Raw genomic sequence first — 20,625 nt, 5'->3', positions numbered from 1 at the left:
CACATCTCCTTGATACTTCACATGCCATCTCGCAGGATCGAATCTGATCTCCCTCATGGAAGAGTACAGCAGTCGTAGTCTTTTTTCTCTCTCTTGTTCACAAAGTGGGCACATGCGCTCGAGCCGGACAGTGTGCAGGGGATGTACACGACCTTCTTCGCAAGTCGGTTGGGTGTCGCTGTCCTCTAGAGCTGGAGGATTCGGCGGCGAAGTTCTGGTTCTTGAACTAGTAGTAGGTGTGTGCGACGAGGCAGTCCTACCATCTGCGCTTGGAGTCAGGAGAACGTCGGTAGTTGACACAAGATTTGTATTGTGTGTCTTGTCATGGTCTGATTGTGCAGCAGAGTGCAAAGTCTGCGAAGTATCTCCATACGTGGTTGTTTTGTCTGTTCTTTCGGTGGAGTCATCGTCTGGCACCAACGTCATTTGTGAGTCTCTGCCCTTGCGACTGCTTCCCGAAGAACTCTCGCCTCCAGTAGCTAGATCCTCATGCTGCGTTGATGGCGATTTTGACTTCTTTCCGCTCTTCGTCTGCGCATTCTTACAGTGCCTAACCGGCGTCTCTGAAAAAGTTGAGTGGCCGCAGCCGACAAAGATGTAAAGTCGATAGTAGCACATTGCGTTGACGTTGACAACAAACTCTGTCTGGGAACATGGAGCTTTGTTTAAGATATCGGTGTGTAGTGAGTGGTGATTGCTCGCTGAACACGCTGTTATGAAACGTGTACCAGTGGTGCTTTGTCTACTTCACCGCGGACATGTCTAATTTCGTATTGACAAAGACTCAGCGAAGCGTCGGACCCTGTGAGCAAACGACATTGTGAGTAAGAGCACACTATGACTGGAACGCACTGACACTTCTGTGGGCCTACATGGCTGTTATATTACAATTTTACATACAGTGGTATCTTGAACGAACTATTGAAGGATGTTGACACGAACACCTACGCTATGCTTGATGCTACAAGGAATCGTTGAGAATTCGTCATACCGCTGTCTCCTTCTCTTTCGCGACATCAGGATTGCTTGCCTGCGCCTCAGGGTCGAGCGGTAATGACCCCTTACTGGCCCTCTTCTTCCGCCTCTCTGCGCGCTCGGCTTCCCTCTCGAGCCTCTTTGCCTTTTCTACCTCGATTCCAGTCTTGGTCTCCTCGTGCTGTTTGTCGAGCTTGTTACGCGTGATCAAAAGGCTGACTGCGAGACCCACGACAGCGAATGCGACGTAGAGTATCCACATGGTGCTCAGCGAGTCTGCGAATGCCTTTCGCGCAACGAACTTTTGCTCATCGGGGAGGGACTGAATAAGCCCGACGTTGGCGCCGGCGGAACCTCCACCGAACCTCGATGCAGTTTCGGGACCGAGCGAAGTGGCCAGTTGAGACTGCTTCGACTTCATCTCGTTGTTGAAGATGACCCCACCTACAACGACCGAGATGGCGCTACCAAGGTTCCGAGTAAAGCCGAATGTTGCAGTCGCAGTAGCAATGTCGCGTTTCTGGGAGCATGTCAGCATCGGTAGACTAACGAATGGCAACTATGGTTGCTCTACCGCAACCCCGCCTCTAGTGTCATGTGTAATGATCACATGTGCAGGCGCAGAAAAAGAAACTTTGATGGAACTTACCGGTACGAGACTCTGGAGTGCAATGAGCGGTGATTGAAAGTTTGGACCGACACCAATTCCAGCAATGATCTGATAGATGATGATCTTGGCCCAAGAACTATTGACGTCGAAGTCGATGAACAGTCCAAAGCCCAGTGTCATCATAATCATGCCAAACCAGATCATAGGTAGATACTGCCCAGTTTTCTTGATAAAGATACCAGTGAAAGCTGAGAGGAATGAAAGTGAGACTGCGGTAGGCAGTAGATACACTCCCGAAAGAATAGGTGTCGCACCAAGCACAGCCTGGAAGTAAAGTGGGAGGAAATAGTTGCCGCTGATGAAGACGAAGGAGTGGAAGAAGCAGGTAGCCAATGCAGCCAAGTTCGATCGCTTCGAGAAGAGATCGAGGGGCATGAGAGGATACGGTGCTACCCGCCACTCAATGGCGAAGAAGATGCCAATGACTACGGCTCCGAAGATGATAAGACACAGCACTGTGGCAGAATCCCAAGGATGTGAGATGCCCCCGAATTCCAGGCCGAGGAGCAGCATAATGACTCCACCGACCATGGCGAGCGAACCCAGCCAATCAACAGCTTTGAGGCCTTCACGGAGCGGAGTCTTTGGTGTCTTGACATCGAGGAAGAACAGGAGGATGAGGAACGCAACACCGTCGAAAGGTAGATTGATGTAGAAGCACCATCTCCACGAGACCTTTTGCGTGAAGAGCCCTCCAACAACAGGTCCTAGAGAACTCGCCAAGGCCCATACACCGCCGATGATTCCAAAGTATGCACCTCGGTCCCGCACAGAGAAGAGGTCGGATATGGTAATGTTGACCAGTGTGATGAGACCTCCACCGCCAATACCCTGTATCACCCTTGCAGCGATCAACATGTCCATGTTGACAGCCACGCCTGCGAGAAGAGAGCCGACGAAGAAGATGGCATTCGTGAGCAACAAAATGGGCTTTCGTCCGAAGATGTCAGAGATCTTGCCCCAGATTGGCGTGGCTGCTGACTGTGCGATGAGGTACGCCGAGCCTATCCATGTATATCCCGAAGCGCTGTTGAACTCTGCCGAAATCGTGGGTAGGGCGGTCGTGACGATGGTAATATCCAGAGCAACGAGTAGAACCGCCACAGCCAGAGAGAGCATGATCAAGAATATCTGTAGCTTCGTTCTCTGAGGAAATTCATCTTGCGCACCAGGTGCGCCCGGTGCAACAGCGGCGCCATTCGCTCCAGTAGCGCCCTCTTCTACAGCTTTCTCTCCATTTTGTGTTGTTCCGTCTCTCTCGGTGAGACTGACATCGGTCGAAGAAGAAGTCGTAATATCGTGACGTCCGTTCGGCGCGTTCGAGTCGAGGTGTGAGTCCCCAGCTGGGACTGGCGCATCGTGTGTTGCGCTCATATTATAGATGCTAAGGAATGACTATTATGAAGGTTACGTGTGACGCGACGGTGACATGTTATAAAGGCGCACGAAAGGCTGAGTGCAAAACTGAGTGCAAAACGTTTGCGACAGGCGATGACACAAACTGGGTCGCTTTCGCGCCTCTCGGGGCTCTCGAACACCGACGCGAGATGCGTCATGGCGCTACATACTGCGCTGAGATCGATCGCACGAGCTGGATCATTCCCGCTCTGCATTTTACCGGAAATAAATCCCAGGGGCTGCTGCAGTTCGCAGATAGCATAACTGCTCGCGAGATTGCTGTACGAGACGGTGTGCGACTGATAAAGCCCCTTTGACGTTCGTGGTCGTCGGAGAGGCGCTGCTTGGCCCTGCAAACTGATGAACCGTCCATGACGAGGCTACTGTTGTGCGACGTTACACAGACTGACCAAGTCTGCCACGCCGTTGGGGAACGCATGGCTTATCTTCGGGTTGCTACAAATGGTATTTCCATTATCGATGTGTGGTGGAGTGCCATGCGGCTGGAGCAGCGGCTTTGACGCAGTGCCACTGAACAGCCGGGGACAAAGACATGATTGCAAATGCCGCGGAGAGAAAGGACGACAGGAGTACGACTGTACTTTAACATGTTGTGTTGCTGATGTTCACACCAAGGCCCTAACGAGATGATTCCTTTTGAACCCCGACTCATCTCCACTGTAATACCCGTGGGTAGTTTGTTCTTCGCTTCTTCGCGCGCTCTAGGGTGAGCTATGATTAGCAAGGCGAGGGCTAGCAGAGGACCATTTCATGGTTGCACGCAGCACGGAGCTTGCGAAGGAGTTTGGTCCTGATACGAAACGTACTAAAGTCGTCTGCAGCCCTTTATTTTGTTAAAACTATGGCATCTGGCAAGGCGAGTACGTTAAATCGCGCTTTAGTATGGGCGAAAATCCTTGATCCACGCGAAATGTGTGTCTTGACCGAGAATTAAGTGCTTTTGGCTCGTCGTGCTTGCTGAGCGGTCTGGAGGTACACCAAGAAGAGATCCAGGCAAGATTGAAATGTTGAAGTTCGATCGATGAGCAGCGCGTCATTCTCCACAAAATCCCCAGGCGCCGAGAGAGGAAGCGCATGTGGAGGAGCAGGTGTTTGGACGAGAAGCATGGATGGTTTTCGTCATACTGCTGTATGCTGAGCATCGGTGAAGTGATGGAGCAGAGGCATCGTGTTGAGAGGCTAAGTGAAGGCTAAGTTAACCTGCATCTGAGTGGGGGGTGCATCGCAGTGCATGGCTGTGGCGTTCGCCGTCAACGTCGTTCGAGCCGGGGGAAACGAGCGTGAGCACACATGCGCAGCTGGCTCTTAAGGTTCTCAAGGTTCTCCGCAGTTCACTTTCGGCGCTCTGAGGTGCAGCAACGGCCGGCGCATCTCGGAAATGAGGCAGCCCCCGGCACGGTGTCGCGACAGGATGTGAAAGGCGCCTCCACGCGAGGGTGCTAGCGACGGTCTAGACTACACATGCTTCTGTTGGGCATCTGCAGGCTGATCACCGAAAGGCCTTCTGCAGCTACCCCGTAGGTGCAGCGAAGCGTGCTTGGAGGGCAAACGGATGCGCAGCGGCAGAGCGGTCGGTCCTTTGTGGCTTGAAGGCGAGGGGTGACGTGAAAGGCTGGACGGGACCCCAGAGTAGCCCTGGTGTGAGGGTGCAGGGGCGCCTCTTCAGGTTTCCAGAGTTCGTGGCTAGGCCAGTGCCGCTACTCCGCTTCGTGGTTCTGTCTCGACAATCTCCGCACCTCCCACTGCTCAACAGCTGCCTTTACATCCGCCGTTGCGTCGTCAGCCCGATTCCTGGCCACGCTCCACTGCACCTCCGTCCCCGCACGCCCATACATACCAAGTCACGACCGCATGTCTACGCCGAACAATCTGAGATTTTCCCTCGCCGCCGCCGGGCCCACGCTGTGATAGATATTGAGGCATTGACCCGCACCCGCCCGGTATGACGGCCATGCTGTCGCTCCCGCGAGACAACCCGCCCTTCCAGCGCTCGCCCTCGTCCGCGTCCCTCGCCTACGACACCTACACGCCCATCCGCAAGAACCAGTACTCGCTGCCCGACCTGCGCTCGCCGTCGCTGAGCGGCTCCTCGCGCACTTCGTCCATGCACTCGACGCCCTCCAGCAGCGTCTCGCTCGATCCCAAGTCAGACGAGTCGAGCAGCGAAGACGATGGCCTGGCGTTTCCCAATTACACCTCGGCGCGGCAGTACAGAAAGGGAAAGGGTGTTGCAAAGGGCAAGGGCATCAGTCACGGCGTCACTCCCATCGACATGGCCTCGTTGAAGCCTGCATCCTCAGCCATGCGTCCGGGCTCGCTGCCCTCACCGTCGCCGACCGAAGGCTTCTCCTCGGATACTCCCATGACCACGCCAGACCCCATGCCCATGTCCGAAGACGACACGGCTGTGCGCAAGGAGCCCTCACACCATGTCGACTACCTCTCGTACGAGTGGCGCGAGGAGGACATCTGGTCGTCATGGCGGCACATCGTCGAGCACCGCAGCGTCTACGGCGAGCGCTCCAGGCTCGAAAATGCCTCGTGGCGAACGTGGGCCAAGGCCCAGTTTAAGCTCAAGACCATCTCGCCCGAGACATTGAATTGGTGAGTCCCGAATATTTCGATCTGCAGCCACGGCAGGGGTGTCGATCACCCCCATCCGTGCACCATCTTGCAGATTTTTAACTCTTGGGCTCTGCTAACGAATCACCAGGCTCAAAGACGTTGACGTGACCTGGCTGTACGGGCCCATGCAGCCGGCCTCAAATCGCTTCTGCTCGCAGCAGAATTCGGAGCCAGCCAGCCGTTTGTCCAAGACGAACTCCTTCGTCAATGGCGTCAAGAAGCCAATCCTCAAGAAGCGCAGCATGTCCGAGGCCATGCTGCAAAAGTCTCTGTCGTCGTCGTCACTGCTGCAGCAAGCGGCCGAGTCGGTGCAGGCCCAGCAAACAACCGGTGTGACGCTGGAGTTGCGACGGCCCCGACCAATCATCGGCCGTGTAACCCCCGACTTCCCCACATCTTCCACATTGTCCCGAGGCCTGCTTTGGGAAGGCACGGACTACTTCTCCTCAAAGTCCACCTCCGGACTGCACACTCCCGATCACGGGGAGAAGCGGCACATCCGCTTCGACGACAAGGTCGAGCAATGTATCGCCGTCGAGTGCAAAGACGCCGACGATGAGGAGGATGACTGCAACCACAACCCCTGGGCCAAGTACCAGGAAGCGGATTCCTCGTCGGACGAGGGTGTCGTCATGATGAAGCGGTCGCGCCGGAAGAAGCCTCTTTCACGGACTGCCTCGTCCGTCAGCATCAGCACGGACAACAAGACCATTGCTAAGCTTCCATCGACGACGCTCAAGTACCGGACAGACTCTCCCGACGTCCCCGAGACGCAGCAACATCACTCCCTCGCCATGTGGAAGTCGCGCAGCGGACTCTCTCCGTCGCCGTCCTCCGAGACCCTGAAGCCGTCCAATCCATCACGAAATTTCCTGCTGGAAGAGGACGACGAAGAGAGTGAGGAGTTCCTCAAGCCCTCTAGCGCTTACGGCTCAAAAAGGGCCGGCACTCCCACTGCTTCGGATCCGTACTCATTGCGCCGGAGTGGGTCGTCAGCCTCACTGGAAAGCGGCGCACTACGAAGAACACCATCCGGCATGTTCATGCCATTTGAAGGCGACGAAGAAGAGCCTTTACCACCCACTCTCATCGGCAGAGTTGTTGACACCGTAAATACTGCACGCGACATAGGCCATGTCATATGGAATGCGGCATGGAGTAATTAGAACTTTGACTTTAGCGTATGGCGTTCGCGGCTTTGTACTACTTGCGGGATGGACTTGGGAACAGGTAGCATACATACGCAGACCACATCTTACGACCTGGCTAGGCGGCGGAGTTTTGGGAATACCTACACTGAAGCGCCGTTGGCTGCATGCATTGGTGTGACTATGGATATAGCTCACCCACAATCGATACCACATACGTTCAACAACAGTAATAGGTGATGCAGTGTGTTGTGTTGGTTGTACAGCGCATGAGCGTGATCGATGCGAGTTTGTTGTGAACAACGTGGCCTGTTTGAAGTATCTCCCTAAGATTTGAAAAGCAGCCTGAACTGTATTCCTTATCTTGGGACCTTTGGATTCGGGGTTGACGTGTGGAGAACACGTTTGTTCTTCCCGAGGTCTGCACTAGCGCCGCGGTCACAGAATCCTGGCAAGAGCGATCGTGAGCAAGCACCTGGGCAGGTGTCTGGGTTAATGGCACTTCTTTAACACTTGACAGTAATTACATGCAATGAACTCTTAAGTGAAAGTGTATCAGATCTGGCCAGCTGGCGTGAAAGTAATTCGAGAAGCATCCATAACCCTGGAGCATAACCGTGCATGGGTCGCGGCGCTAGTGGGGAGCTCCAAGGGCCCGCTTCCTGCCACATTTCACTAAGGTGGCCTTTCTGTGTACTGGGCATTTAACTATCACCTTGCCCCAACGTTGAATCCGTGAACTCTTCTCCTCCACTTCAACCCTCAACCAAGGCAAGCACAATGCGTTTTGCAATTGGCGCCACCGTTGCGCTCGCTGCCGCCGTTGTGCGCGCAGACGACGCCAGCTCTTCCGAGTCAGCGTCTTCTTCCTCGACCACGGTCGCAAAGCCGACCTTTACTGTACGTCTCTGAATCAGTCACGTAGCCGAGGCTCTCTCTAACACTCGTATAGCCCACAAAACTCAAGGCACCTTTCCTCGAGCAGTTCACCGACGACTGGGAGTCCCGATGGAACCCCTCACACGCGAAGAAGGACGTCAAGGCCGATGACGAGGAATGGGCATACGTTGGCACGTGGTCCGTTGAGGAGCCTTCCGTACTGAAGGGTATGGAGGGTGACAAGGGACTGGTCATCAAGGACAAGGCGGCTCACCATGCCATCTCCGCCAAGTTCCCCAAGGCCATTGACAACAAGGATGACACCCTTGTTGTTCAGTACGAAGTCAAGCTTCAGGGTAGGTTTTCTAGCCAAATTCGGGATATCACGTTATTCTAACAACGAACAGATGGTCTCGAGTGCGGTGGTGCGTACATGAAGCTCCTCCAGGACAACGCAGCCCTCCACGCTGAGGAGTTCTCCAACGCTTCTCCCTACATCATCATGTTCGGACCCGACAAGTGCGGTGCTACCAACAAGGTACGACACTTCCCTCAATACAACCAACTACGCTGACATTTCCAGGTTCACTTCATCTTCCGCCACAAGAACCCCAAGACCGGCGAGTACGAGGAGAAGCACCTCAAGAACCCTCCCATGGCTCGTATTGTCAAGACCACCAGCCTCTACACCCTCATCGTCAAGCCCGACCAGAGCTTCGAGATGAAGATCGACGGCGAGTCCGTTCGCAACGGAACCCTCCTGGAGGACTTCACCCCCTCCGTCAACCCCGCTGAGGAGATTGACGACCCCAACGACACAAAGCCTGAAGACTGGGTTGACGAGGCCCGCATCGCTGACCCCGAGGCTACCAAGCCCGAGGACTGGGATGAGGATGCGCCGTTCGAGATTGTCGACGAGGAGGCCACCAAGCCTGAAGACTGGCTTGAGGATGAGCCCACCACCATTCCCGACCCCGAGGCTGAGAAGCCTGAGGACTGGGATGACGAGGAGGACGGTGACTGGGTCCCTCCCACCGTTCCCAACCCCAAGTGTGACGAGGTCTCTGGCTGCGGCAAGTGGGAGCCTCCTATGAAGAAGAACCCTGCCTACAAGGGCAAGTGGACCGCTCCCTTCATCGACAACCCGGCTTACAAGGGCGTCTGGGCCCCCAAGAAGATCGCCAACCCTGACTACTTCGAGGACAAGACCCCTGCCAACTTTGAGCCCATCGGTGCTGTAAGTTGACTCTATCTTGATTTTCACAGACTCTTTGCTAACATGCCGTAGATTGGTTTCGAAATCTGGACCATGCAGAAGGACATTCTCTTCGACAACATCTACATTGGCCATTCCATCGACGACGCTGAGAAGCTCAAGGCCGAGACCTTCGATCTCAAGCACCCCGCTGAGAAGGCTGACGAGGAGGCCAACAAGCCCAAGCCCAAGGACACACCCAAGTCGCCCTCTGACCTCGTCTTCAAGGATGACCCAGTCCTTTACGTCAAGGAGAAGGTGGCCCTCTTCCTCGAGATCGCCAAGCGCGACCCTGTTGAGGCTGCCAAGTTCGTCCCTGAGGTCGCTGGTGGTATTGGTGTTATCGCTGTCACCATCTTCGCTATCCTTGCCTCCGTTCTTCTCGGCTCCGGTGCCGCTCCTTCCAAGGAGCAGGTCAAGGCCCAGGCAAACAAGGCCAAGAAGTCCGCTGTTGACGCCAAGGACAAGGCCGCCGAGGCTGTCGCTACCGGATCTGAGAAGGCCCAGGCTGAGATCAACAAGCGCACCACTCGCTCAAACGCTTCATAGGCAGTATTGACTATTAAGTGAAAGGAGTAGTACCCTGTTGGGAGATACAGAGTACGAGGAACAGACTACCAAAAAGTGTGGTTCAGAGGGTATTTCTTCGCCCCTCCCCGTTTGGATTCCTGATTTGCAGTTACACATCATTTCGAGGTTCTCGGCGCTATGATTATGTATTGAGGCTTTGTTCCTGAAAATGGGATGTGCAGCGCCCCGGGTCACAGGCTGGGAGATAGGGAGTGTAGAAACATATGTTCAGATTTCATCGATAAGCCTATGACTTGTTTGGATGTGTGCTGTTACTCGGCTTCTTCTCGTGTCTCTTCTTCTCGCACGCTTAATTTGCCTTTGTCCCTGACGTCCAATTCCTCGTCGCCTGTATCGGCGGGATCCTCCTCATCACTGTCATCAAACGTTCTTCGTCGCTAGCGTCAGAGTCGCTGGTATCGGGGTCCTCTTCGTCGCTAGACAAGATTACCTGCGGCTCATCCAGTACATAGTAATCTTCGATCTCGTCAATCTCGTCATTTTCCGCGTCTTCTACTTCCGACAAGCAGCGTATGCCTCCTCGTACTTCTCTTCGCGGGACAGGTTAGTCACGGCGTGGAACCTGTGGGCATACAGCTCATCAGATGGGCTGAGGGACGGCATAGTCGCAGATATTGTCGACGTTCTGGTAATGGAGTGGTGGGGGCACAACCGTTAGAGTAGATATCCATCCAATCGACACTGACTTTGCGCTTCAGCGAGTCCCAGTTTATTCTAGCGTCTCCACCATGCACATGTGCCCCGCAAAATGTAACCCCAAATCGACATGTCGGATGTGTTCCCGTATCCGTCGACTAACCATGGAGTTGAAGCGCCATCACGAAGAGGTAGTGAGGTATTGCAGAAGGCCGGCACGATCCTCGCTGAGTTCGCAAGGGTGGGCCATGTCAAGACCTATGGCACCAAACGGAACAAACACAAAGTAAAGTCATTGGCAAGAACGATCACAGTCTAGGCACGAAGGCAGTCTGCAGCAACGACATTCACGACAGCAACATCCGTAGAAGTACCAAATCAGCTACAATCTCGAGTCTGCAAGCCTAGAGCAAGACGCCACTGAGCATGCTATTCAATTGTCTTCTTTACCACGGAATACTGAGTAACAGCAACGGCTGCAACAAGGATCCAATCTAGTTCATGTATCGCGCACTTTCAAATGTTAACACCGGAATGTTCTGCGACCCTAGTCATGAGAGGCATAGCTTGAAGGTGCTGGGTCATGTTTGGGCAATGGACAAAGGTGTATGCACTTCTAGAGAGAAGGTAAGACTTCCTGAGACTCTTAGCCACATTTTTAAGTAATATATAGATTGAAAGATATACTCTCCAACTTGACAGGCATATGAATTGTCAAGATGTGTGTATCAGTGTAGGTGAAGTGGGGCGGATGATGACATAAACGCTGCACACGCCGCGGAGGAGCGACTTACCGACCTCGGGAGCTGGTTATCGACGGATGCGCACCTGGGCATTGCGGGGAGAGTTCGGCTGTACACCTTCCTGCTATGAAAGGCAACCCGGATTCACTTTCCCTATAGCCGCAAGTGCCGGTTGTTTACTACGTGGTTTCTTCTTTGATTAGGTGCAATCTCTATTTCCTGACCCTGCAGAAGACTTGCTCAACTTCAATTGCGTCTTCCAAGGTTGCGTTGAGCTTACCTTGCTCCCGATCATGTTCTCTCGTCGCGCGCTTTCACGCCTCCCAACATTGAGTGCTCGCTCGTCTGTCGCGCGCGCGGCCCCTCTCAGTACGAGAATGTCGTCGCCAGTCAGCCAAAGTAAAGTCGCCGCACGGCGGCTGCATGCCACGGCGCAGCACCTGAAGCCCGCATCGTCAGCGGCCCAGTCGTACCCCATGGACCACGAGCCAATCCAATCGCCCTCAGACACACCAAACTTCCTCGACAACAAGTTCGTGGCATCGAAAGCAACACAATGGATAGATCTACACGACCCCGCGACCAACAACCTGGTTACACGCGTGCCGCAGAGCACAGACGAGGAGCTCAAGGCCGCGGTGGACAGCGCCGAGAAGGCCTTCAAGCCATGGAAAGAGACCAGCTTGCTTCACAGGCAGCAGATTCTCTTCAAATACACACACTTGATTCGCGAGAACTGGGACCGTTTGGCTGCTAGCATCACCCTGGAACAGGGCAAGACATTTGGAGACGCGCGTGGTGATGTGCTCCGTGGCTTGCAGGTTGCGGAAACCGCATGCGGTATCACAACACAGATGACTGGCGAAGTCCTCGAGGTCGCCAAGGACATGGAGACACGCAGCTACAGAGAACCATTGGGTGTTGTAGCTGCCATTTGCCCTTTCAGTGAGTGCACGACTGGCGGTAAATGAGGTTTGTGCTAATGTGCTACCCCAGACTTCCCCGCTATGATTCCCCTCTGGACCATACCCATCGCTGCTGTTACCGGTAACACTGTCGTTATCAAGCCTTCGGAACGCGACCCCGGCGCTTGCATGATCCTTGCCGAGCTTGCGGAGAAGGCTGGATTCCCCGCTGGTGTAATCAACATTGTACACGGTTCAGCCAAGACAGTTGACTTCATCATCGACGAGCCCCGCATCAAGGCAATAAGCTTCGTCGGTAGCAACAAGGCTGGAGAGTACATCTACTCGCGCGCATCGGCCCAGGGCAAGCGTGTCCAGGCCAACTTGGGCGCAAAGAACCACGCTGCTGTCCTTCCCGACTGCAACAAGAACCATGCTCTGAACGCGATTGCCGGTGCTGCCTTTGGTGCTGCTGGTCAGCGATGCATGGCTTTGAGCACTCTGGTCATGATCGGCGAGACCAAGGAATGGGTTCCTGAGATCGCTGAGCGCGCAAAGGAACTTTCGATGAACGGCGGTTTCGAGGAGGGCGCCGATCTTGGTCCCGTCATCAGCCCTCAGTCCAAGAAGAGGATTGAAGACCTTATTGCGAGTGCCGAGGAAGAGGGTGCGACTATCCTCCTTGACGGACGTGGTCAGAAACCCCCGTCCGACAAGTACGCCAACGGCAACTGGGTAAGTCTTGCTGATATGTGAGGATGATCGCATACTGACTGGGCTTTTCAGGTCGGTCCTACCATCATCGCCAACGTCAAGCCGCACATGAAGTGCTACACCGAGGAGATCTTCGGTCCTGTCCTTGTCTGCCTAAACGTCGAGACCATCGACGAGGCTATCGAGATGATCAACGCAAACGAGTACGGTAACGGTACCGCCATCTTCACTCGCTCAGGTGCCACTGCCGGCAAATTCCAGCGTGAGATTGAAGCCGGTCAGGTTGGTATCAACGTACCCATTCCCGTACCTGTAAGTTTTCTTTGGAACCAAACGTAACGAATGATCGCTAATATCAGCAGCTCCCCATGTTCTCCTTCACTGGTAACAAGAAGTCGGTCGCAGGCGGCGGTGCAAACACTTTCTATGGAAAGCCAGGTCTCCAGTTCTACACACAACAGAAGACAGTGACAAGTCTTTGGAGGAGTGAAGATGCGGTCGCGACGAAGGCGTCGGTCAATATGCCTACACACAGCTAGTGGGGGGACGTGAAAAAGGATTAAGCATATGTAATGGATATGATGAGCATATAGCACTCATGAACGAATAAATGATGGCTAGCGCGCAAGGGTCATGTTCACGGGGAGCAAAGTGATGCAAGCCCACCTGAGTTAACAGTGGGAATCTTGGCGCGTTGGAAACGTCGGCAAAGCCGCGCCGTGCCTATCGAAGTGCTTGACGTATCCTAGGTGACGATGATAGTACCCACCGCCCCGCGCGTAACCCATGTCGCGATCTTCCATGCCTTTTGTTAAAGATGGGATTTGACACACGAAGAACAGCGGCAAAATGCAAGCTGTCCATGTTTGTCAGAGATTCTGCAAGAGTCCGGCTACGCGGCTAGATTTCTGCTGGTTGCTGGATTGAAGGGACGCCTCAGCCACTAGTCTGCATGGTGTACCATAGATAGCATTTGCGGGATGCACGACGAAGATCAGAGGTGCTGCGACAGCAGTGCAGGTGCCGTGATAGCCAGATTGTGCTGTGCTGCGCAATTAACAGGTGGTGGTTCTCTTGAATGTAATTGAGATGGTGAATTGAGTTTCGCGGTGGCTGGCGTGGAGGTGCGGGTGAGAAGATAGCGTCCGCTTCCGGAAGTAAACTATTGACGCTGTCTAAATTTGCCAGCTAACGGGAGATACGAGGGGCGTTTGGGTTGAACTAGTAGGCTGTGCAGTGAGACTTGACCCTCCATTGTCTCACAGATGAACGGACGGTCGCGGTGGAGTGGGAGTATCATTGTAGAGTCAGGCTGGGAGAAGGGCACAGCGGAGCGATAAGAGTAGATAGACACCCTTGCTCGGTACTTTTGTTTCAGAGTGGGTGATGGTGATATTCCCCAACCGTTTAGTCTGGTCGTGGCTTGATGACGAGTCGCGTCTCGGCGTCGAAGAGTGAATGGACCGCGCGTCACTACCTAGGTACGTTGTCTTACTACGCAGCCTAGACTTGGTCCGCCTTTCGTGTGTTAACACCCAGTTTCCATAGCTCTACCGGCACGCATTCTTGATCCTTCATCAATTTGCTTCTGCGACATCTCTCGTCTCAGTTACTACGATACGCCGCACGCTCCACTTGCTCACCACGCGCCACATTACAGCACCAGCTCCACCGAGTTACCCGGCTCGCACGACTCGTTAGACGCTCCGCAGAAAAAACTGGGTATCGCCCATCGTTGCAAGAATGGAGCAAGCGGCACAGCAGCCATCGCGCCCGCGCGGTCTCAGCTTCCACAGCAACAAGAGCAACAAGAGCCGCGAGACTCCCGCGTCGCCCAAAAGCCCGACCAAGCACCAGCGCAAATACTCTGACCACTACGACCCAAACTCAAAGGCGAACCCCAACGCCGCCATGAACGAACAGCAGCCCAGTATGCCGTCGTGTGCACCCTGTCTATCTTATCGTGGCTAACCTGCCCCAGTCGCCGAAGCCCTCACCAAGCCCACTCTCGCCTCTCTCCGCTCCTTCAACCATACCGACTCAGCCGGTAATCCCATTGGTAAGTCGTGTCGTCAGCGCTGCGTACATTCGTTATCTAACCAGTACCAGCCGATCCCGATCTCTCCAACCCCACGCGCTCGCGATGGGAGCGACCACTCGACACGATCCGCTCCTTCGAGGCTGCCATTGATGGCGAATACAGACGCCGCGCGCAGTCAATGCGCGCCGACCAGACCGACGTCATGAGCTACGCGAGCCGACGGAGCAGCTACTATGGCGGCGGCGGCGGCGGCGGCGGCGGATACAACGACCAGAACCGCTTCTCGTCTGTCAGCGGCTACTTTCCCCAAAGACAGACGCAGCGCGACAGCTATGTCGACGGCTACGGCAACGGTGGCCCTGTTGGCGCACAGCCACAACGCATGCGATACGGCAACCGCATGCAGTCCGACCCGGGCTGGAACAACAGACAGAGCGCCCATGGCGGTGTCTACCCCATGAACGGCTACCAACAGTCGCGCGACACTGTCAACACCAACGGCTCGAATGGCAGCCACAGCGACGGCCCCTACTCCAACGACCACAGCAACAGCGAGAACAGCTCCATCGAACGCGGCATGCCCGTGCAACCACCACAACAGGACATGGGTGCACAGTACGGATTTAATGGATTCGGAAGGGGCCCCATTATGGAGGAGTACGCACAGGGGTCGGGTAACTACTCACAAGGACCACCGCAACCGCCCGCTCACGCCATGCCACCACCGCCCCCGAGGCACTCCACCCAGGCAGCACCGATTAAACTCGGTGGTGGTGGACCGCCCGCTACCGAGAACACAAGACCGGCTATGCTTTCGAAGAAGAGCAGCGATGCTGGCGAGAAGCGCAAGAGCTGGTTTAAGAGACGGTTCAGCAAAGACTAAGCCACGAGCAATGATGGCGAGGAAGATGGCGACTAGCTATAACGAACGGCGCTCCTGGGAATCCATTCGACAACGAGAGGCGCGAGCTTGCCATGATGATGAATGAAGATCTTCACCATGGGGCTCTGGAGTCCTCTGATCGAATCACTGTTGCGCGAGCCTGCGTATACAGCATGTTGGCGTTACTGTGGCGTTTTAGGAATGTGGAAAGGGTATATACCGCGATTGTCACTCCTTGTAGTTTTGAAATGTGCTGCTACAGTAGAAGTTCGCTCCTTGAGCCGGCTGGTAATGTGGTAATCATAATGGTTGATGAGCAAATCGTCTTTGATCTTATTGTTTCAAGTGATGTATGATTCAGTCACTATCATTACCACGCATAGTCCGCAAGAACATGTGTTGGCGACTTTACACTGTCGAGCCGATCCTTCCAGCATGCATCGATACCCCAGTCATCTCCACGAGCAAGCCCTACAACTTCTTCTTGGACTTCTCTGCTTCTTCTCGCATCTCCTCCTGATCATCTTTGAATGCCATGATGACATATGCGATCAAGACCACGTTCGCCATAAGTGCTGCCAGACCACCCGCCCATGTTGCGTTGCCTGGGTAGAGTCAGTGCCAGTTCCAAACCTCTCATGAACAACTTACCCTTGAAGACAAAGTTGACTGTGAAGAAGTATGTGCCAATTGGCAGTGTGATCATGGCAAATGTGAAGCTCATCAACTTCCAAATCACCGATCTGTTGCCATTGTCAGCCATTGCACTATACCCATCATGTCCAGCATAAAAGCGACTCACGATGGCACCGCTGGCGAGGTGTTGGACGGCTCGGGAGCAGCCTTTCCATCATAGTCTAGAGACGACTTCTGCTCGTTTACGGTTCTTCTAGTCGTCATTATGCAAATGGGGCCTGTATGTCGTGGTGTCCTGGCTCGTGAGGAAGCGACGGACCAGGCCCTCAGCCGAATTCAGCAACGTAATAGGCTCTCAGAATGGTCCAAGCTCAATATCTTTACGCGTAGTAAAGTGGTTTTAACGCGTTGTGTTTGGTGATCCGCGTCGCCAGGCAAACCCTTCCCAGGCTCCTTCCTGCCTGCGCTCTGTGGGTGTTTTAGCATACCCGTTGCTTTGTCCACTTCGCCTTTGTTAGTGCGCTTGGCCGTTGTTCTCTGCGTCTTCTCTTTGCGCTGCTCTACTTCTTCCGCCCGCGAACGAAGCGGCGAAATCGACTACGGCATCCACTACCACGACGGCATCCTTACTCTGCTCAACTCGCTGCCATAGTGCAGTCGCACAATGTACCGCCGCGATCCCATACTATCGTCTTCTCCGCCCCCGATGGCACCGCGCGCCTCTCCGCACAGCGACGACGAGCGCGATACCTACGTCACGCAGCCTACGCAAATCCTTGGGGAGCGCTCGCCCTTCTTTGCGGCGCCGTCTGATACTACGCAGCCCACGCTCATAGTCACGCCGCGCGCGCACCCAGTTCAAGCCACGGCGTCTTCGTCGCAATTACAAGTCCCGCGTTCGTCGCCCGCCCCTCAGCGCGACTCGTCGCCTGTCATGTCGCCGCCGTCGCAGTCGCAACGCCCATACGGGGGCTACAGCAACCCAATGGCACCGCCCGGCACAGGCTTCTTTCCCCCACAAGCAGTCCGCAAACCAGTCGTCGACCTCACCTCGGACGATCCGCCTGTTGAGCGCGACCCAGACGAGGACGAGTCGGAATATAGGTCTAATATACCCTTGTCCAAGATCGAAATGGCATCCATGACATCGAGGATCGAAGAGACACCGCAGAAGCCGACCTGGGACCTTTCGAGTTATAAATACGACAGCGACCAGTCGCGTAAACGACCAGCGGAACGATTCGAGTCGAGTACACCACCTAAGCGACAGAAACCTCTGCAGCCGCAAGGGGGGCCTTCACGCGCTATACCTATAGACTTGACCGAAGACAAGGAGATGACCATGGAAGACATCCATGACCTGAGCACGTATACCAAAGTCAAGCGATTACAGGCTATATACCCGAATCGCTCTGTCAAGCAAATACACGATGCTTTGACAAAGCGAAAGGGCAACTTCAACGACGCTTCCGAGTATCTGGCGGAACAGGAGTCTGAGGATGAGCTGCTACGGTCTCCACCTCGCCCAGGAGTAGCCCGTACAGCATCAAATCCAGTTGTGAAGAAGACGGCACAGCGAGGTCTTAAGCAACCTGTACAGTCGTTGCAGAACAAATACTCGAAGTTGGGCGCGACTCAGAACAGCCCAGTCACCATCGAAAGCCCCGAGAAGGAACCACCGAAGCCAAAACGTCGACTCAAGAGCGGAAAGGACCGCAAGAAAGCCGTCTTCTCGCCTTCCCCCGAACCCGCACCCGCACGACCGCAACAGAAAACAAAGAAGGAGGCGGCGATCGTTGTCTCTTCCGACGAAGACGAGGGTATTGCTGCGGATCTCATGATCGACGACGATTCGGAAGCAGGTGGCTCGGTGGTGGAGAACAGCTTTGATGATAGTAAATTGTTGAACCTCTTCAACACTTGCACAGTGGAGGAGTTGATCGACTTATCCAGTCACAAAGAAGAGGACATCAAGGAGATCTTCAAGCACCGCCCATTCAAGTCTCTTGATGCTATTCGCAAGGTCCATGTGGATCTCACGCCAGTAGAGAAGGGCAAGAAGAAGTCTCGCAAGCCACGTATAACAACCGGACAGCGACTTGTGGAATCTACCGAGGCCATGTGGAATGCATACAACACCATCGACTCGGTTGTTCAGCAGTGTGAGGCTCTGGGCAAGCCGATGGTTGCGGGCATGGCAAAATGGGGCATTGATATCTTTGGTGCTTCCACAGAGGATGGAGTCGAGATTACAAGTCTCGATGATGCTAGCGACACGAACTCTTCTCGCGACTCAGGTTATCATACCCCTCGGAGCCCGAATGGCAGCGATACGGAGCCTAACAGCATACGAAAAGCGGCCACTCGTACAAAGCTTTTGACACAGCCCGCGATCATGAACGACGACATTGAACTCAAGGATTATCAGGTCGTAGGCCTTAACTGGCTGAACCTCTTATGGAAGACTAAAACCTCGGGTATTCTGGCCGACGATATGGGTCTGGGAAAGACATGCCAGATCATCGCTTTTCTGTCGCATCTCAAAGAAGAAGGCGTTGGAAAGCCTGCGCTTATCGTTGTTCCTGGATCTACACTAGAGAACTGGTGTCGTGAGTTTGAGCGCTTCTCCAACACCATCAACTTTACGCCCTACTATGGATCACAGGCGGAGCGGTTCTCTCACCAGGAGAGCATTCTCCAAAATATTCGTCAGGGAACGTGCGATGTGATCATCACGACGTACGACCTTACCTTCAGAAAGGACGACTCTTCGTTCTTGAGAAAGTGCAGGCCTGAGATCTGTATTTTTGACGAAGGGCACATGCTCAAAAATGCCAACACGATCCGGTACAAGAGCTTGATGAAGATTCCTACGACTTGCAGGATCCTGTTGACCGGAACGCCACTTCAAAACAGTCTTCAGGAGCTCATGTCGATTCTGGGTTTCCTCATGCCACAGGTTTTCTACGGCGACCAGCAGGAGGAGGTCCAGGAGATGCTGCAGATTCTGTTCAAACACAAGGCCAAGACTATGGAGAGCGACTCGCATAGCTCTCTGCTCTCTGCTCAACGTATCCAACGCGCTCGTACGATGCTGACACCGTTTATCCTCCGACGAAAGAAGGCTCAAGTGCTCAAGCATCTACCAAAGAAGACGTCCCGTGTCGAGTACTGCAATCTTACCGATACGCAAAAGACGCTTTACAACGAGCAGTTGGCCAAGCAGCGCAAGATCCTTGAAGACCGAGCAGCAGGCATACCCGTCAAGGACCATGCCAACGTTATGATGAAGCTGCGACAAGCAGCCATCCACCCCCTACTCTTCCGCCACCGGTACAACGACGACAAGATCCGGAAGATGTCAAAGGCGTGTCTCAAAGAAGACATGTTCGCCGAAAGCAGCCCAGACATCATCTACGAAGAACTCCAGCTATACCAAGACTACCAATGCCACCAGCTCGCCTCCAAGTACCGCGCGCTCAAGAAATTCGAGCTCCAAGAGCAGGAATGGATGGACTCTGGCAAAGTCGCCGCGCTCCTCGCTTTGCTGAAAAAGTATAAAGAGAACGGCGACCGCGCCCTAGTCTTCTCGCAATTCACGTCCGTCATGGACATTCTCGGCTGGGTCTTTGACGACCACGACATCAACTTCATGCGCATGGACGGCTCCACACCGATCCAAGAGCGCCAGTCCCTCATGGACGTATTCTACCAGGACGAATCCATCCAACTCTTTATGATCAGCACCAAGAGCGGCGGCGCAGGTATCAACCTCGCCTGCGCGAACAAAGTCATCATCTTCGACTCAAGTTTCAACCCCCAGGATGACATCCAAGCGGAGAACCGCGCGCACCGCGTTGGTCAGACGCGCGAGGTCGAAGTCGTCAGACTAGTCACCAAGGGAACAGTCGAAGAGCAGATCTACGCGCTCGGTGTAAGTAAACTGGAACTGGACAAGATGGTCCAGGGCGAGGAGAGTGAGGAGGGCGCCAAGGGCAAGGGTAAAGCGAAGAAGAAGGACGAGGTGGCCGGTGCGGCTGATAGTCTGAGTAAAGCGGAGGAGGCGGGTATTGCAGCGGTGGAGAAGATGATGATGGCGCAGCTTAGTGCGCCGGCTGCAGAGGTGGAGAAGACGGCTGAGGCTGTGCATGGTGAGGGGGATGTTAAAGAGCGGTTTTTGAATGGCTTGAAGAAGGCGGGTTTGGATGTTGCTGCTTGATTCTATTCCACTGGCACATAATGGATGGAGTGGAGTGGAGTGTGCGAGGTGTTGTTGGCACAGATTCCAGACGGCCTTTGCCATTCAAAGGTCTATAGATATGTTTTTGGTTAGATCCCGTCTTTTCTGTACTGCATATGCAGAATCAGCATCCAGCGATGGCGTTGGAATGATGCGATTTATCTGCACATGCAATATTACGGCATTTGCCCAAACTTGAATTATGTACTTCTATCTTGTACTTGAAACTATATACAGCGCCTGCTCCTAATATCCACACATACTC

The 20,625-nt window shown here is 54.2% G+C and overlaps 7 protein-coding genes across 7 annotated transcripts; 5 read left to right on the top strand and 2 right to left on the bottom strand.

The window, feature by feature from the left end:
- Nucleotides 1-985: 985 nt before the first annotated feature.
- J4E87_002312 (uncharacterized protein) lies at nucleotides 986-3,019 on the bottom strand (the record flags this gene model as incomplete). Its single annotated transcript, XM_049373950.1, has 2 exons — nucleotides 986-1,495; nucleotides 1,625-3,019. The coding sequence occupies 2 exons, from the start codon at nucleotides 3,017-3,019 to the stop codon at nucleotides 986-988; spliced, it is 1,905 nt and encodes a 634-aa protein (XP_049236090.1).
- Nucleotides 3,020-5,006: 1,987 nt separating this feature from the next.
- J4E87_002311 (uncharacterized protein) lies at nucleotides 5,007-6,855 on the top strand (the record flags this gene model as incomplete). The annotated part of the gene is made up of 2 exons (XM_049373949.1): nucleotides 5,007-5,668; nucleotides 5,778-6,855. The coding sequence occupies 2 exons, from the start codon at nucleotides 5,007-5,009 to the stop codon at nucleotides 6,853-6,855; spliced, it is 1,740 nt and encodes a 579-aa protein (XP_049236089.1).
- Nucleotides 6,856-7,617: 762 nt separating this feature from the next.
- J4E87_002310 (uncharacterized protein) lies at nucleotides 7,618-9,520 on the top strand (the record flags this gene model as incomplete). The annotated part of the gene is made up of 5 exons (XM_049373948.1): nucleotides 7,618-7,737; nucleotides 7,790-8,072; nucleotides 8,124-8,254; nucleotides 8,300-8,953; nucleotides 9,005-9,520. 5 exons carry the CDS (start codon nucleotides 7,618-7,620, stop codon nucleotides 9,518-9,520), a joined length of 1,704 nt encoding a protein of 567 aa, XP_049236088.1.
- A 1,798-nt stretch (nucleotides 9,521-11,318) lies between these two features.
- Nucleotides 11,319-13,099, top strand: J4E87_002309 (uncharacterized protein; the record flags this gene model as incomplete). Its single annotated transcript, XM_049373947.1, has 4 exons — nucleotides 11,319-11,886; nucleotides 11,938-12,581; nucleotides 12,633-12,872; nucleotides 12,923-13,099. The coding sequence occupies 4 exons, from the start codon at nucleotides 11,319-11,321 to the stop codon at nucleotides 13,097-13,099; spliced, it is 1,629 nt and encodes a 542-aa protein (XP_049236087.1).
- Nucleotides 13,100-14,303: 1,204 nt separating this feature from the next.
- Nucleotides 14,304-15,484, top strand: J4E87_002308 (uncharacterized protein; the record flags this gene model as incomplete). Its single annotated transcript, XM_049373946.1, has 3 exons — nucleotides 14,304-14,490; nucleotides 14,542-14,619; nucleotides 14,670-15,484. 3 exons carry the CDS (start codon nucleotides 14,304-14,306, stop codon nucleotides 15,482-15,484), a joined length of 1,080 nt encoding a protein of 359 aa, XP_049236086.1.
- Nucleotides 15,485-15,955: 471 nt separating this feature from the next.
- VMA21 (vacuolar ATPase assembly integral membrane protein vma21) lies at nucleotides 15,956-16,190 on the bottom strand (the record flags this gene model as incomplete). Its single annotated transcript, XM_049373945.1, has 2 exons — nucleotides 15,956-16,089; nucleotides 16,136-16,190. The coding sequence occupies 2 exons, from the start codon at nucleotides 16,188-16,190 to the stop codon at nucleotides 15,956-15,958; spliced, it is 189 nt and encodes a 62-aa protein (XP_049236085.1).
- Nucleotides 16,191-16,784: 594 nt separating this feature from the next.
- J4E87_002306 (uncharacterized protein) lies at nucleotides 16,785-20,339 on the top strand (the record flags this gene model as incomplete). The annotated part of the gene is made up of 1 exon (XM_049373944.1): nucleotides 16,785-20,339. One exon carries the CDS (start codon nucleotides 16,785-16,787, stop codon nucleotides 20,337-20,339), a length of 3,555 nt encoding a protein of 1,184 aa, XP_049236084.1.
- Between the last annotated feature and the right edge of the window lie 286 nt (nucleotides 20,340-20,625).

Source organism: Alternaria ethzedia, assembly GCF_023757985.1.
Source record: "Alternaria ethzedia strain BMP 0044 chromosome Unknown scaffold_4, whole genome shotgun sequence".
Classification (NCBI taxonomy): domain Eukaryota; kingdom Fungi; phylum Ascomycota; class Dothideomycetes; order Pleosporales; family Pleosporaceae; genus Alternaria; species Alternaria ethzedia.
Note: the sequence above shows the minus strand (reverse complement) of the source record. Positions and strands in the feature narration are given on the sequence as shown.